Below are 16,936 nucleotides of genomic sequence, written 5' to 3' on the forward strand. Positions count from 1 at the left end.
GGGGCCATCCTGGTACCCATGGCTGTTCCCTTTAATTGTTGGTATGTCTGGCCTTCAAAAGTGAAGAAGTTGTGGGTCAGGATGAAGCTGGCTAAGGTGACGAGGAATGAGGTTTTAGGTAGGGTGGCAGGTGATCGGCGTGAAAGGAAGTGCTCCATTGCAACGAGGCCCTGGACGTGCGGGATATTCGTGTATAGGGAAGTGGCATCAATGGTTACAAGGATGGTTTCCAGGGTAACAGACTGGGTACGGATTCCAGGCGTTCGAGAAAGTGGTTGGTGTCTTTGATGAAGGATGGGAGACTGCATGTAATGGGTTGAAGGTGTTGATCTTCGTAGGCAGAGATACGTTCTGTGTGGGCTTGGTAACCAGCTACAATGGGGCGGCCAGGATGTTTGGGTTTGTGAATTTTAGGAAGTAGGTAGAAGGTAGGAGTGCGAGGTGTCGGTGGGCTGAGGAGTTTGATGGAGTCAGGTGAATGGTTTTGTAGGGGGCCTAAGGTTCTGAGGATTCCTTGAAGCTCCGCCTGGACATCAGGAATGGGATTACCTTGGCAAACTTTGTATGTAGAGTTGTCTGAAAGCTGACGCAGTCCCTCAGCCACATACTCCCGACGATCAAGTACCACGGTCGTGGAACCCTTGTCAGCCGGAAGAATGATAATGGATCGGTTAACCTTTCCTCCAAACCCCTCTCCCAATCCGAAACCTTTCAGATCACGGATAGCCTGGGCTTCGGCTGTGGTGATGTTGGGAGTAGGATTAAGGTTTTTCAAGAAAGATTGAGAGGCAAGGCTGGAAGTGAGAAATTCCTGTAAGGTTTGGAGAGGTTGATTTTGAGGTAGAGGAGGTGGGTCCCGCTGTGATGGAGGACGGAACTGTTGCAGGCAGGGTTCAATTTGGATAGTGTCTTGGGGAGTTGGATCATTAGGAGTGGGATCAGGATTATTTTTCTTCGTGGCAAAGTGATATTTCCAGCAGAGACTACGAGTGTAGGACAATAAATCTTTGACAAGGGCAGTTTGGTTGAACCTGGGAGTGGGGCTGAAGGTGAGGCCTTTGGATAGGACAGAGGTTTCGGATTGGGAGAGGGGTTTGGAGGAAAGGTTAACCGATCCATTATCATTCTTCCGGCTGACAAGGGTTCCACGACCGTGGTACTTGATCGTCGGGAGTATGTGGCTGAGGGACTGCGTCAGCTTTCAGACAACTCTACATACAAAGTTTGCCAAGGTAATCCCATTCCTGATGTCCAGGCGGAGCTTCAAGGAATCCTCAGAACCTTAGGCCCCCTACAAAACCATTCACCTGACTCCATCAAACTCCTCACCCCACCGACACCTCGCACTCCTACCTTCTACCTACTTCCTAAAATTCACAAACCCAAACATCCTGGCCGCCCCATTGTAGCTGGTTACCAAGCCCACACAGAACGTATCTCTGCCTACGTAGATCAACACCTTCAACCCATTACGTGCAGTCTCCCATCCTTCATCAAAGACACCAACCACTTTCTCGAACGCCTGGAATCCGTACCCAGTCTGTTACCCCCGGAAACCATCCTTGTAACCATTGATGCCACTTCCCTATACACGAATATCCTGCACGTCCAGGGCCTCGCTCCAATGGAGCACTTCCTTTCACGCCGAAGAGAGGAACTTTCCCTTCAATATATCCTCTCTTCTCGTTATCCACCAGGCCTCAATCTCCGCTAATTTCAAGTTGCCGCCACTCGTACCTCACCTGTCGTTCATCATCATCTTTGCCTCCACACTTCCGCCTCGACTGACATCTCTGCCCAAACTCTTTGCCTTTAAATATGTCTGCTTGTGTGTGTGTGTGTGTGTGTGTGTGTGTGTGTGTATACCTATCCTTTTTTCCCCCTAAGGTAAGTCTTTCCGCTCCCGGGATTGGCATGACGCCTTACCCTCTCCCTTAAAATCCACATCCTTTCATCTTTACTTTTCCTTCCCTCTTTCCTGACGAAGCAGCCACCGGTTGCGAAAGCTCGAAATTTTGTGTGAGTGTGTTATTTTATTGTGGCTGTCTACCAGCGCTTTCCCGCTTGGTAAGTCTTGGAATCTTTGTTTTTAAGAAATTCTATCTCTGTTGCACATGCTTCTAAGTGCTACTCTAAACAAAATTTATTAATGCCAGTATTCTTAAATTTGAAAATGTTTTTAACAAATGTGGCAACTCCTCCTTTCTCCATATTTTGTCTACAGAAGTAAGAGGCTAACTTAAATTCAGTTAGGTTTAACATATCTATACTAGTGGTCACATGATATTCAGAGAGGCAGGTTATATCAACTGGGTTTTATGACTCTAATTCATCAATGCACATAATAAGTACATTAATTTTACTTCTAAGCCCTCCAATATTTTGATGCACTAAAGATAGTTTGCATTTCACATTTACCGAGATGAAATCAGGTGGAAATAAAATTTCTGCTGATTGCTGTAAATTTTTAACCAACAGCTGTGTTCATTGATCCAATGTGCCAGGATTATGCTGTTTGATTTCTTCCTCAAACTGACCATTTGTTTCAATCAAGGATAACTCTGTGCATCTTGGGCCAACATGTTTTACACAATTAATAGAAATACATTGAACAGGAGAACATTTTAGATGAGAACATACTGATAGGAGCACTACACTGTTCCCAAATGTGTAATGCAGGAAAACCTCCGCATTTACATTTTTAGTGGGTCTGAAATATGAAATAAGCTATAAATCTGCTAAATACCAAAATACAGTGTTCTGACCTCCGTGTACCCAAAATGATTTCGTTGTGGGGTTAAAGGTACATGTGAGAGATCTCTACAACTATTGTTTCGTTATATGGTAGTGCTATTGGTAATTTTCTTCTTTTTGTGGTTGATAGTGCATCATTATGAGGTCAGTTTAACAATGTATAGTAGGTTGAATGTAGAACTCAAATGTCACAGCCAGTGTGCTTTCCTTGAATCATTTTTAATGTGCCTGCCCATGACACAATAGATGCTTTCCATTTAGATCAACATCCCCGTTACCATTCTTAGCTGAGGATAGCTTTACCTAAGCAATATTCGATAGGAACTGTTCATTAAGCTGATTGAATCCATCCAAAGTAGTGTCAGTATTGTAGGGGGAACATACACAAAATTAACTTTTAACTACTGCAATTTTGATTAAATGTATGTATTGGTGTGTATTGTATGATATGCAACATTACTTTTTCTTATCTGTTTATGTGCAAGTAACTTTTTTTTTTTTTTTTTAATTTAGGAAGACATGAGTCTGATGTTTATTTTCTTTGATGGAGAAGAAGCTTTCCGTCACTGGAGCCCTACAGATTCAATTTATGGGGCAAGGCATTTGGCACAAAAGTGGGAACAGACACGATCTCCAAGGAAAAGTGGTGCAAAAGAACTGGACAGAATTGTAAGTCATCCTAATTGTATATATTTTTTCAGATTACAGTTTTATAAAAATTTCTCTTGATACACTTTGGTATGGCAGTCCAGTTCAATACTCCTTTTTTTATCTTATGAGAGTATAATTCTGGCAGCACCTGCTGACATTTGTCACTTATTGAATAAGTCATAAAAGTCAAAACCAATTGTTCATCGAGCTGCAGGTATATTTGAACACTACTGTGCTTAATTAGGCATTGGTGGTAATGGCTCACAATTGTATTTCTGCATTTTATGAAAGAAAAAAACTTTAAAAATTAAAATATATGCTTTAGACAGTTACATGCGAAGATCCCACTCCAGTTGAGTAACCTCGCCAAAAAGTTGCTACAAAATCAGAGAGAGCTTTATCTCAGACGTAAAAAGGCCAAAGAAAGTGTAACAAAAATAAAGAATCATTCCGTGAATTCAAAAGTAAGTCTGTCTGCTAATATGGTGGACAATTCCCAAAACTTTTATTGTGTGTAAACTCAATAACCTGATTGAAGTCACCTGTGCTCTCACACAGTGATCACACTGGCAATAAAACACATTACACTGTCCAGTCACAATAATGTGACCACGTGGAGCGGTGCCAACTCCAGCACAGTCGCCAAGTGTGCAAAGTTTCTCAGTTGAGGATCCATTGTGCGAACAGCCTGACTGAGGAGGTCCCACAGATTCTTGACTGACTTCGCAAATGGCAAATGGCAAAGGGAGAACGGTAAACTCATCCTGGTGATCTTCGAACTTTGCATGTACACTGCAAGCTGTGTGACATATTGCTTTGTCCTGCTGGTAGATACGATATGCTGAGGGGTGGACGTCATTCCTGAGGATAGATGCATACTTGTGTTGATCGACTGTGCTTTACAAAATGATGAAATCTTGCAGGAAATGCCAGGAAATCATTCCCCAGACCATAACTGTCCCTCTTCCGGTCTTGACTCTTTGCTTTCAGATGTTTCGTGCCATCCACACTGCAGTCTGATGAACCACAAGACACGATACATCGGAAAAGGTCACCTGTCTCCACTCGGTGAATGTCCAGTTGCAGTAGTGACATGCAAATTCCAACCTTCATCACCAACTAACAGGTTTTGGCACGGGTGCGTGAACCGGGCACCTGCTGTGGAGGCCCGTTCACAGCAATGTTTGCTGAACGGTCATTGAGGAGAAGCTGTTGGCAGTTCCTCAGCTCTTCTTGGTGGTCAGTTGCATGATTGTTCGCCCGTACACATCTCCACAGCCGTCGTTCACCCCTGTCACCTGTGGCCCGTGGTGCACCGTAATTGCCTCAGTGCTGGTTGTGTCAAGAACTCTATACTTTAACCACAGTGGCATGTGAAAATGTACACACTTGGGTGTTGTGTTGGCAGAAGAGCCAACACCGTGTTACGATTGGAGGCCAAAATGCACGCATTATAGCTCATGCAGGCTGGCTTGAGGAGGGAAGAACTATACTGACGTGAGGATTGGAACATGACAAGGAATGAGAATTCAGAAAGTGGATGTAATTAGTTTGATACTTAACTTTAATCCATTAATGATGAACGTTGCTCTTGACGGTACATGAGTTACAATATTATCTGTTCAGAAGACATAGTAACTGAATATGACGCCTTGCTAGGTCGTAGCAAATGACGTAGCTGAAGGCTATGCTAAACTGTCGTCTCTGTAAATGAGAGTGTATGTAGACAGTGAACCATCGCTATCAAAGTTGGCTGTACAACTGGGGCGAGTGCTAGGGAGTCTCTCTAGACTAGACCTGTGTGGCGGCGCTCGGTCTGCAATCACTGATGGTGGCGACGTGCTGGTCTGACGTATACTAACGGACTGCGGCCGACTTAAAGGCTACCACCTAGCAAGTGTGGTGTCTGGGGGATGACACCACATTGGGCAGCACATTTACCATCTCGGCATGGCTCTGCAGCTCAAGGCAGGACGTGCCATGATTCTTGTAGAGGAAGACAGCCCTCAGTAGCGGTGTCTGCCACTGTGAGCAGAGGCTTATAACTTCATTATATCCACCCAGTCGCAGATGGTTAAACAGCTGCACCACCCTGGTCTCGATCAGCTGCCCTCCAGGGCAGAAGGTTGCTTTCAGTTGGAGTAAGCCCAGCGGTGACTGACTGGCTAGAAGCAACTGGGTCCATGGTGATGGACTTCGGACCAGCAGTAAGCCGGTTGGTGATGGAGGGAAAGTCACGTATTGGCTGCTTGTAGCTAACCATGTTGCCTGGCATAGACCTCCCATTATAGATGATGCTGCCAGACAGACCTCTTCAGCCAACAATGTGGATATTTATATTGGTTTGGGTCTACTTGTTTTGCCAAAGCACCACTTCCAACCACTTACACCAAAACAGCCCATCTTGGAGGTGTACTAACTGGCAGCCTGATGCTGCAGTTGGACTGTTTTTCTGCTGTATCGATGTTGCTGGCCACTGGTTTGGCCTACTTTGTCGAAGTTGACCAGTGGTGTTGCTCAATACGATGTAACAGTGCTTTGATCGGCTCTGCACTTGCCAACATTTGTGGCCTTTTGCAGCATCTGTGACAGTGTTGCTATTTGACTCAGTAGTGCCAAGAAATAGTGACAGCACTACATAGGGGTCATAGTCATTACGATTCCTGTCTGTCCCTCTCAATGACAATGAAATTAAATCTCACTGAAATACAAAGCCAGCAAAATTAGTTTGTTATTTTGGATACATACTGTACAAATAATGTGCCCCGACAACGTGATTATTAATAGAAAATTGCCAGTACTTATAAACTAATTATGTACATTCAACAGTGGACTGGTCAAGAATGACCTATTGCTGTTGTATTTTTGACATGAATATGACACGAGCCCCCATATAGAGTTGCAAAATGTCTATAAATTTAAAGTAAACTGTTCGTAAATGTGCCACTGACCTATCTGTAAGTTCACAGACCTAAGAAACTTGAAAAATATAAATTTAACTCTGTGAAATAATTCAAAGAGCAAACCAGCTCTGTGCTCAAATAACATATTCCAACCATTGTTGCCTCCTACAGAGATAACATCTGGCTTTCCCCTTAATCGCAACAAGCAATTTGTATAGTTGTTCACCAGTACAAATTAATACACTTACGTGCTGTCTTAAAACTAATGATATCAAATATGCACACTAAGATGCTGATTAAAATTATACATTATAATAAATTTTAGGATGAATATTTTACAAGCAATCTCAATTAAAATGAAAACAATTTTCATGTAACTAGGACTATATTTAATCTTAGTGAATTGTACCTTGGACATGCACTGAACACATGTATGTAGCACATCAGTGTTATAGGAAATCAGCTGCTCTTTCTGCTAATGTCATCCAAATTTGTGTACCTACAATGGGACTTAAGTTATTGGAAAACTATTAAAAATTAATTTAATTAACCAAAAATAGCAATTAAACACTGAAAATTAATGATCTATAGGTTGTGTATAGTGTGTGGTTGCATTGGTTGCATTCTCCAGCACATGATGCAATGCTGTTTGTGTTATTTGTTTTGTATAATTAGCTATGCAGACTTTAATTAAGCAATAATTCAAATGTTTCTTGTCAGCTAATTAAGTGCATAAGTAAACATGTTGGTAGATCAATCGATTTGTCTTGACGAGTCCTTTCATTTGGTCAGATGGTCTTGTCTGTGGCTCAGTCAGTGTAAGTGTTATTACATTTGTCGCAGTAAGTCATTACAAGTTTCTTTTCCATTAATCAATCAATTAATTAATTAATTAATTAAATACTTCACATTCATAATCAGGCTGTACACTAAAATAATTGTCTCATTAAGCTCTTTTAATTTGATGGATTGTAATTTCTTGTACTTTTAGTTGTTTGTGTCTCAAGTGCTTAATTGTATTACTAAAAGTTTTTGCTAACTGCTAATGACATTCGTCCAAGACTTACCAAGCGGGAAAGCGCCGGTAGATAGGCACAATGAATAAAACACAAACACACACACAGAATTTGAGCTTTCGCAACCGGCGGCTGCTTCGTCAGGAAAGAGGGAAGGAAAAGGAAAGATGAAAGGATGTGGGTTTTAAGGGAGAGGGTAAGGAGTCATTCCAATCCCGGGAGCGGAAAGACTTACCTTAGGGGGGAAAAGGACAGGTATATGCTCACACACACACACACACACACACACACACACACACACACACACACACACACACACACACACACACAAAGGCCTTTAAATATGTCTGCTTGTGTCTGTGTATGTATGGATGGATATGTGTGTGTGTGTGTGTGTGTGTGTGTGTGTGTGTGTGTGTGTGTGTGTGTGTGTGTGTGTGTGTGTGTGTGTGGGCGCGCGCGAGCGAGCATATACCTATCCTTTTTCCCCCTAAGGTAAGTCTTTCCGCTCCCGGGATTGGAATGACTCCTTACCCTCTCCCTTAAAACCCACATCCTTTCATCTTTCCTTTTCCTTCCCTCTTTCCTGACGAAGCAGCCGCCGGTTGCGAAAGCTCAAATTCTGTGTGTGTGTTTGTGTTTTATTCATTGTGCCTATCTACCGGCGCTTTCCCGCTTGGTAAGTCTTGGAATCTTTGTTTTTAATATATTTTTCCCATGTGGAAGTTTCTTTCTATTTTATATTTTACACGTCAAGTTCCATAGGACCAAATTGAGGCGCAAATCCCCAAGTTTATGGAATATGTCAGTATATGAAATTACAACATAAAGGTAATAACAGATAAACTTAAAATGTTTATGAACCCGAAAAAAAAAGTCAAGCCTTAAGTTTAAGTAATTGCAATCAACAACACTACAAGAATAAGCTTAATTTTTAAGGGAACTCCTCGACAGAATAGGAGTAGTGGCCCATGAAGAAACTCTTCGGTTTCGATTTGAAAGTGTGTGGATTACTGCTAAGATTTTTGAGTTCAAGTGGTACCTTATTGAAAATGGGTGTAGCAGTATACTGCACACCTTTCTGCACAAGAGTTAAGGAAGTCTGATCCAAATGCAGGTTTGATTTCTGCCAAGTGTTAACTGAATGCAAGCTGCTTATTCTTGGGAATAAGCTAATATTGATAACAAGAAATGACAATAAGGTGTATATATATATATTGAGAGGCCAATGTATAAACACCCTGGCTTGTGAACAGGGGTCGACAAGAGGTTCATGAACTTACACCACTTATTACCCGAACCACCCGTTTCTAAGCCAAAAATATCCTTTTGGAATGGGAATAAGTACACCAAAATATAATACCATATGATGTAATTGAATGAAAATAAACAAAGTAGACTAATTTTCATGTCAACTGATCACTCACTTCAGATACCGTTCCAATAGTAAAAACGACAGAATTAACTCTTTGAACAAAATCCTGAATGTGGGCTTTTCACGACAGTTTACTATCTATCTGAACACCTAGAAATTTGAACCATTCATTTTCACTAATCATATGCCCATTCTGTGAAATTAAAACATCAAGTTTTATTGTGCACAACATCCTTTACTACCAAGATACTGTCATCAGCAAACAGAAACATTTTAGAGCTACCCATAATACTAGAGGACATTTATATAAATAAGTGAGGAACAGGAGTGGCCCTAACACTGATCTCCCCCCCCCCCCCCCCCCTCACTTGACCATACCTCACTCAGACCCCACATCACAGCCATTCTCAACACTGTGAATAATGACCTTTTGCTGCCTGTTGCTAAAGTAAGAGGTGAACCAATTGTGAGCTACTCTCTGTATTCTATATTGCTCCAACTTCTGGAGCAATATTTTGTGATCACTACAATCAAATACTTTAGTTAAATACAAAAAATAAGCCTAGCGTTAGATACCTGTTGTTGAAGCCATCCAGTACCTCACAGAGAAAAGAGAAATAGCCTTTTCAGTTGTTAAGACTTCTAAAGCTGAACTGTACATTTGATAGCAAATCATGTGATATAAAATGATCAATTATCCTAACATACACAGCCTTTTCAATAACTTTAGCAAACACTGGTGGCATAGCAATAGGTCTAAAATTATCTACATTATCCCTTTCTCCACTTTTATATAGCGGCTTTACTACTGAGTACTTTAATCACTCAGGAAACTGACCATTCCTACAGGAAAAATTACAAATACAGGGCTAACATGTGCAGCACAGTACTTTAATATTCTGCTAGACACTCCAATCATATCCATGAGAGTCCTTAATCATCAGTGATTTAATTATTGACCCAATCTCACCTTTGTCTGTATCACAGAGGAGTATTTCAGACATCCCTTGCAGAAAGGCATTTGCCAAGAAAGTTATACAATTCCCTGTAGAAACTAAATTAATTCACCAGCAATGCTCAGACAATGATTGTTAAATTCATACATATATCCGATTTATCAGAAACAGAAATATTTTTACTATGAACTGACATATTGTCGGCCTTGTGGTGCTGACCAGACACTTGCTTCACAACTGATCATTCGGTTTTAATTTTATCCTCTGAATTAGCTATTTTGTTTGCATACCACATAGTCTTTGCCTTCGTAATAACATTTTAAGCACCTTACAGTACTTTTTGTAATGGGCTACTGTAGCTTGATTGTGAACATTTTGATACAATTCCCACTTTGTTCTACATGATATCCTTATCGCACTAGTCAGCCACTTGAGCTGCCTTTTACTGCTAGTACCCTATTTAGAATGTTCTAATGGAAAGAACCTCTCAAAGAGCATGAGAAATGTGTTAAGGAAAGCATTATATTTGTCATCTATGTTATTGGCACTATAAACATGCTGCCACTCTTTTTCCTTGACAAGGTTTAAAAAAACTCTCTATTGCTGTTGGATTAGCTTTCCAACATAGTTTCTAATTATATATAACATTTGTTTGAGTACAACAGTCTTTTACTGTTAAATTTTGTGCATCATGGTCTGAAGGGCCATTCACTGTTTTACTAACAGAATGCTGATCTAGTAATGAAGAATAAATGGAAAAAAAATTGTCTGTGGCTGTGCTACTGTTCCCCAGCACCATAGTTGGAAAAAAACACAATGTGCATCAGATCATATGAACTTAGGAGATCTACCAACATTCTTTTTCTTGCACCATCATAAGGAAAATTTATATTGAAGTCGCCACATATAACTAATTTCTGGTACTTCCTACAAAGTGAGTCAAGCACCCTCTCTAGCTTGAGCAGAAATGCTCTGAAGTCAGAGTTAGGGGACCTATAAACAACAACAATTAGAAATTTTGTTTCACTAAATTCAACTGCCCTGCACACCATTCAAATATCTGTTCAGTGCAGTGTCATGATACGTCTGTGGACTCAAATGGAATACCATTTTTTACATACATAGCCACTCCCTCACCCCGCAAGAAACTCCTTGAAAAACAGCCAGCTGATCTGTATCCTTACCAGGTAAGGGGGGCCTCTGAATTGTCAAATTATTTAAGTGGTGCTCCGGTATACCAATAATTTCAGAGTCAACATCTATAAGCAGTTCACTAACGTTATCTCTAATACCACGTACATTTTGATGAAATATGCTAGTTCCTTCCCTACTTGGAAACATGATGTCCACTGAAGGTGAGCCCTGTTAGAGGGGCTTCCTTTGAGCAGGTATACCTATCAGCTGACTTCAATCCAAAAAAAAATGCAGCTATAACACCAACTCCTACAGAAATTTTTCCATGAGTGATCCCACCACAGTGTCACCTATAAGCTTTGCCAGCCTCACCTACCCATACCTATTGAGGTGCAGGCCATGCCTAGTGAAACCTGATCTACGGATAGACTCAACTGGCACCACTGAAATGTGATCCATGCCCTCTACCATCGGTGCCTTCTCCAGCCCCATATTAACGTACCTAACAGTCGCATCAGGATGAGGCCCATCATGATGCGAAACAGTTGCACGAAATGCACATTAGAGCCACCAATTGTAGTAGCTATCTTTAGCAAGTGACCACCTAAATCATATTCCCCGTCCTTATGAAGACTGTTCTGTGCTCCACCCACTATCACTATCTGATCCTCCTCCGAAAATTCCTACAAAACTCCCCTATGGTGTCAGTCACCTGAGCCAACCCTGCGATAGGCTTCACAATACTGGTGACCTGGTACTCACTCCCCAACTCTTCCTGCAACTGCTGGCCCACACCTCTTCTGCGCGAACTACCTAGCCACAGAACCTTGTTGTTTCTGTTAAGATTTTGCAGCTGACCTAGGCCTCTTAACTGCTGATGTCTACTGCATGCTCCCTACATCTACAGATACAAGAGGCTTCTCTCCACTCAACTCTGACAGATGGTCAAATCTATTGCATATACGTAAAGTGTAACTGTCTGAATACCTCCTCCTAGTAGCTGCCTTCTTGCCATTTCCACTTCTCATTCCCCACCACCCTTCACCCTCCTCAACCTACCTGGTTCCTTCTTTAGACGTTCTAATAGCACCTGAAGGGCACAGATCTTACACTCCTGCTCCTCAATCAACTTATTTCTACTACATATTCTGCATTCCCAAGGGAGGATCTCGCTAGAATGCCCAATGGTTTCCCCACTGCATTCTACACAATGAAAGTACCTTGAACAAATCCCACTGCTCACAAACCTACGACAGAGCCCACACTTCTTACTCATGGTAAAATTTTACAGTTAATGAAAAAACTATAAGCCTATGTTACCAAAGTTCAGTTACACCAGTATAACTATTTACAGAACTAACAATAGTGGTCTCAAAATTCTCTGTCTACTAAGAAAGCAACTACTTGTATTAATACTACTACACATTAGCTAATACCAATACCAACAAAAATTCACAAAATTATTTGCTAAAACCAAAAATTCTAGCAGTCACTGGAACACTCAGTGAAGTTGAAAACACTGAATGAAAATTTTACTGAAATATTTCACTAGAAACAATAATAAACGCCAGCTGAAAACTATAGCACAAAATTTACTAAATGACTTCAACGCACAGAAAACTCTTAAATGTTTGAATGTTTGCAAAAGTTTATTAAATTGTTATTTCACCACAAATAGCACAAAACACCACTGAAAACTATTAAATTTAATAACTCTATAACAGTGCACAAATAAGTCTGTCAGTACTTTCTCTTCTAAATTACTAGCATTAATTTTCTCAACTTCTCTTAAAAGATGGTTATTAAAAATGTCTCATGGCATGAAAGACTGAAACGAAATCTGAGGTGGTTTGTACTGGTTTGAGCAAATGGCAGTATTTACTCTGTCAGTACTTAGCTTTATAACTGCTACAGCTGCAACTGTACGCCGCAGAATGTAAACACACTACTGAGGTGTGAGGCTTGGATGAACAATGTAAGCACACTCACGAATAACAGACCACTCGAGTCAGTAACACAGGAAGGAAGACTGAGATTAATGGAAATCCACTAATAAGTTACTTTTACAGCAAATATTAACACAAATAAACTTTAAAATAAGTAACTGAAGACTAAAACTTTATATTGACGAGCAATTTCAACAGCAGTCCAGCACATCATGCCTGAATGCTGGCAAATCTGACAGAAGCATATGGGTCCTGCCGCTACTGCCACATTATATTGACACACCCATCAGCCTGCTGGCAAATGCCAGAACATTGCACAGATGAACGGCCATTTGCTCAAACCAGTACAAACCACCTCAGATTTCGTTTCAGTCTTTCATGCCATGAGACATTTTTAATAACCATTTTTTAAGAGAAGTTGAGAAAATTAATGCTAGTAATTTAGAAGAGAAAATTAAGCAGTACCCTGCAGGAATGGCACAGAGAAATTAAAATTTATCTCCCACCACTTTCTCAAATAAGGATAATCATAAGGACAATCAAAAGAAAATATTTTATGTGCAACGCGATTGCAGAAATCTCCTTCCTGTGATACTCTTCACTTCTCTTCAGTGAAATTTTCACACTGATCTGAAGTCTTATGAAACTTCCATGTTTGCCTTGTATGTAATCTATGGAACAAGTAAACAAACTTACCTAACTAACTCAGAGACGATAATAGTGGATTTTGTTAATTGTGTGCTTTGTTGTTTACAGGATGTATTGGTCTTGCTTGACTTATTGGGTGCTCCTGATCCTGTATTCTACAGTTATTTTTCGAACACCGAACAGTATTACCGACACATTGCAAGTACAGAGGAACGCCTAGCTGCTTTGAAACAGCTACAGAGATACTCGAATGGAAAGCCTGAACAACGTTATTTCCAACTCATGTCTACTGCATCAGGGATTGAGGATGACCACATTCCTTTCCTAATAAGAGGTAATAGAGCGTAGCCATCATCTGATAAACACAGTGGACAACAGTGTCTTCACATTTATTTATGTACACATTATTTAATATAACAACACAAAATGTACCAAAGCATTGCAGTTAATAATGAGTCATAACTGAAACAGTTAATTATAGTTGTATGTGCAGATATAAATTCTTAATGTTAGCAATGAAAACAACTGGTGGTTGTGGTGGTAGTAGTAGTAGTAGTAGTAGTAGTAGTAGTAGTAATCATTGTCTTCGGTCCAAAGACAGATTGATACAGCTCTCCATGATAGCGTCTCCTGTGCAACCTTTTGATCTCTGAATAACTACTCCCACCACCATCCTTTTGAACCTGTTTGCTGTATTCCTCTCTTTGTCTCCCTTGATGTCTGATGATATGTCCTATCAATCTATTCTATCTTTTAGTCAAGATGTGCCACAAATTTATTTTCTCTCCAATTCTTTTCAGCATCTCCTCATTAATTACACGTTGTACCCATCAGATCTTCAGCATTATTCTGTAGCACTATATTTCGAAAACTTCTATTCTCTTTTTGTCTTAACTGCTTATTGATGTGTCGCTTCCGTACCAGGCTACATTCCACGGACGTACCTTCAGAAAAGACATCTAACAGTTAAATTTATATTAGATGTTAACAAATTCCTGTTTTTCAGAAATGCGTTCCATGCTATATTCAGTCTACACTTTGCGTCCTCTTCAATTCAGGCATCATTTGTTATTTTAAGAATGTGAAAGTTCTGTCTAGGAATTCTGTGAATAGTGTTGATGATTTGGATTCTCCTTGCCTCACTCCCCTTTGTTATGAATTTCCCACTATCCTGATGGAGTCTAATGGAAGCTGCAGCATTGACACAGGCAGGGGTTGGACAAGAATACGAAAACACCAAAAACACAACACATTGTCGTGCCTAATATGGTGTAGGAAACTCGTTGACATTCAAAGCAGCTCTGTCATTTCAGAACGGATAAATGCAGGTTCTGTTTGGTTTTGCCTTATACAGTTCTTCCTATAAAATAGTGGCAAGTGCAGGTAGTGGTAGTGGAGGTAGGTAGCGATTACACAGCCTTCTCTCCAAATTAGACAACAAAGGCTCATTAATATTGAGATACAGTGTCTGGAGGCGAGGGGAGATGCGACAATACATCTTCGTACCGGCAAAAACTGATCTGGACAGTGGGACCTGAGTGAACTAGGCTCTATCGTCTTGGAACACAGCATTGAGGAGCAAACACTGTACCGTGGGATGGACCTGATGGGTGAAAGCGGTTACCTCATCCTTAGCAGTAATGCAACCTTGCAGAGTAACAGTGGGGGCCATGGAATACCGTGATAAGGTTGCCCAGTCGTCAATGAACCCACACCTTGTTTCACTCTGGCTATGTAAACTCGACCAGAATTTCGAAACTATGTGAAAGAAGCCTCATCTGACCATGTGACTTCCTTCCTTTGCTGTATTGTCTTGGTTTTATGGCTTCAGCACCATGTTTTCTGTTAGTGGTATTTGTATCACTGCTGAGTGGTTTGGTAATCCCAGCTCACCCTGCAATTCCCAGTTAATAGTGCTCCCTTCGTGGTGCTTTAAGCTGACAGGATTCACGAGTGCAACATTCAGTTCTGCAGTGACTTTCGCAGATTTTGTCCGTGTATCCTTTGCCATAGTCTTCTTCAGTGACGGTCTAATCAAAATCACCTGAGCCACCCTTTTGTTCACACTGTAACTTAGCAGATGTTTTTCTGTTTACCCTCTACCTGGTATAAATTTTATACAGGAGCGTCTTGAGACACCAAACACTTCATCTCCTTTGGTTATAGAAGCAGCCACACACCATAAGAGCACCAACAATTTACTCAGGTTTGAATTCACTTAGCTCTTACATAAAGAACACACAACTACTCTGAACACTCTTCTGACCACATCTGGCACTTCCATCGTATATGACATTTGACAATACCACTCGTAGTGCAACCTGCAGGCTTGGCTATCGTTTGCATTTATGTTTGAGCATCCATTGGTAGCGGTGTATCCATGTTATCTATATTTTTTTCAAAACCTTGTTTCTTCAGGGCTGCTATTACAGACTTATATATAGGCTTTTAGCCCACATTGAATCCCTTGCAGTATGAGAATTCACATTCTTTACTCCATTCTAGTCTGTAATGTAGTTCTCAGCCTATAAATAATCATTTTACTATATGTACATAAAAGCCATTTTGTTCCTGTGATTAATTAAAATACATGGTGGTTCTGTGCTGCTATAGAAAATTGTAGTGATTGTTTTGCACATTATGTGGAGTAGTAAGGTCTGATTTGGTTCATTTTCATCCCTTCTTGTGAATTATAATAATTACAGCATTGTTCTAGTTTTGAGGAATTATCTTCCCCTGTAAGCATTCTGTAAACAGTTTTGCAATTCCCATTTGTAATACTTTTGCCCATATCTTTAACCACTTCTTTTGTTCAACCAACAATGCCTTTCCTTTTTCCATACTTTCACTGCCATTGTGTACCTCATCTGGCATTATTTTCAGAATGTTGTTGCTATTAATTATTCATTACGTGTGTATTTTATTCACCCATCGAACTGTATACTCACTTCAAGTAATTGTGCAATGCTTATATAATTTACACTGTGTCATTAGCTACTGTGCCATTTTCCATCTTAACTGACGGAATGTGTTAGTTTTTTCTCCTCATGCTACTGTTGTTTTCAGTAGTTTCCTATACAGAATTTTCAGTTCATCTTCCTACATTGTTCCAACATGATTTTCTTGTACCTGTCTCGTATTGTACATTGACTCCTTTAGCAATATGATTATTTTTCAGGACGATTCACATAATTCTCCTTCAAGCTTTGTGCAACAAATTTTTAGTAATTGCAATCTTCACACCAATCATTAGTCGGTTCGGTCCTACATGTTCATTATTTTCCAGCATAAGAATCTTCAGCACTACTTCAATGTAAATTTTAGGCTCTTGTAACTTCAAGTAATCTGTGCCCATCATCCATACTGGCATTGCGTGGCATTGTATTTATTCAGTATTTGTGTGCAAATTTAGATCTGTAGAATTTGGTTTTCAGTTCTGTTGCAGATAACTGCACTCCTTAATAGCCTGCCATTGAATGGGTGATAGTTACAGCACATTATTAACATAATACTTTAAAAATAAGTATAATTAATACACATACTGTGCAGAAAT

At 40.3% G+C, this 16,936-nt stretch overlaps 1 protein-coding gene across 2 annotated transcripts in view; it reads left to right on the forward strand.

Moving 5' to 3' along the window:
- Positions 1-16,936, forward strand: part of LOC126335536 (glutaminyl-peptide cyclotransferase-like) — a 73,544-nt gene that overhangs the window by 50,562 nt on the left and 6,046 nt on the right. For both annotated transcript variants that reach the window (XM_049998911.1, XM_049998912.1), the window contains exons 4-5: positions 3,268-3,423; positions 13,492-13,717. In XM_049998911.1, the coding sequence (XP_049854868.1) occupies positions 3,268-3,423; positions 13,492-13,717 (382 nt within the window). The remainder of the gene's footprint in view (positions 1-3,267; positions 3,424-13,491; positions 13,718-16,936) is intronic.

The sequence above is a fragment of the Schistocerca gregaria genome, chromosome 2 (genome assembly GCF_023897955.1).
Source record: "Schistocerca gregaria isolate iqSchGreg1 chromosome 2, iqSchGreg1.2, whole genome shotgun sequence".
Taxonomy (NCBI): Eukaryota; Metazoa; Arthropoda; class Insecta; order Orthoptera; family Acrididae; genus Schistocerca; species Schistocerca gregaria.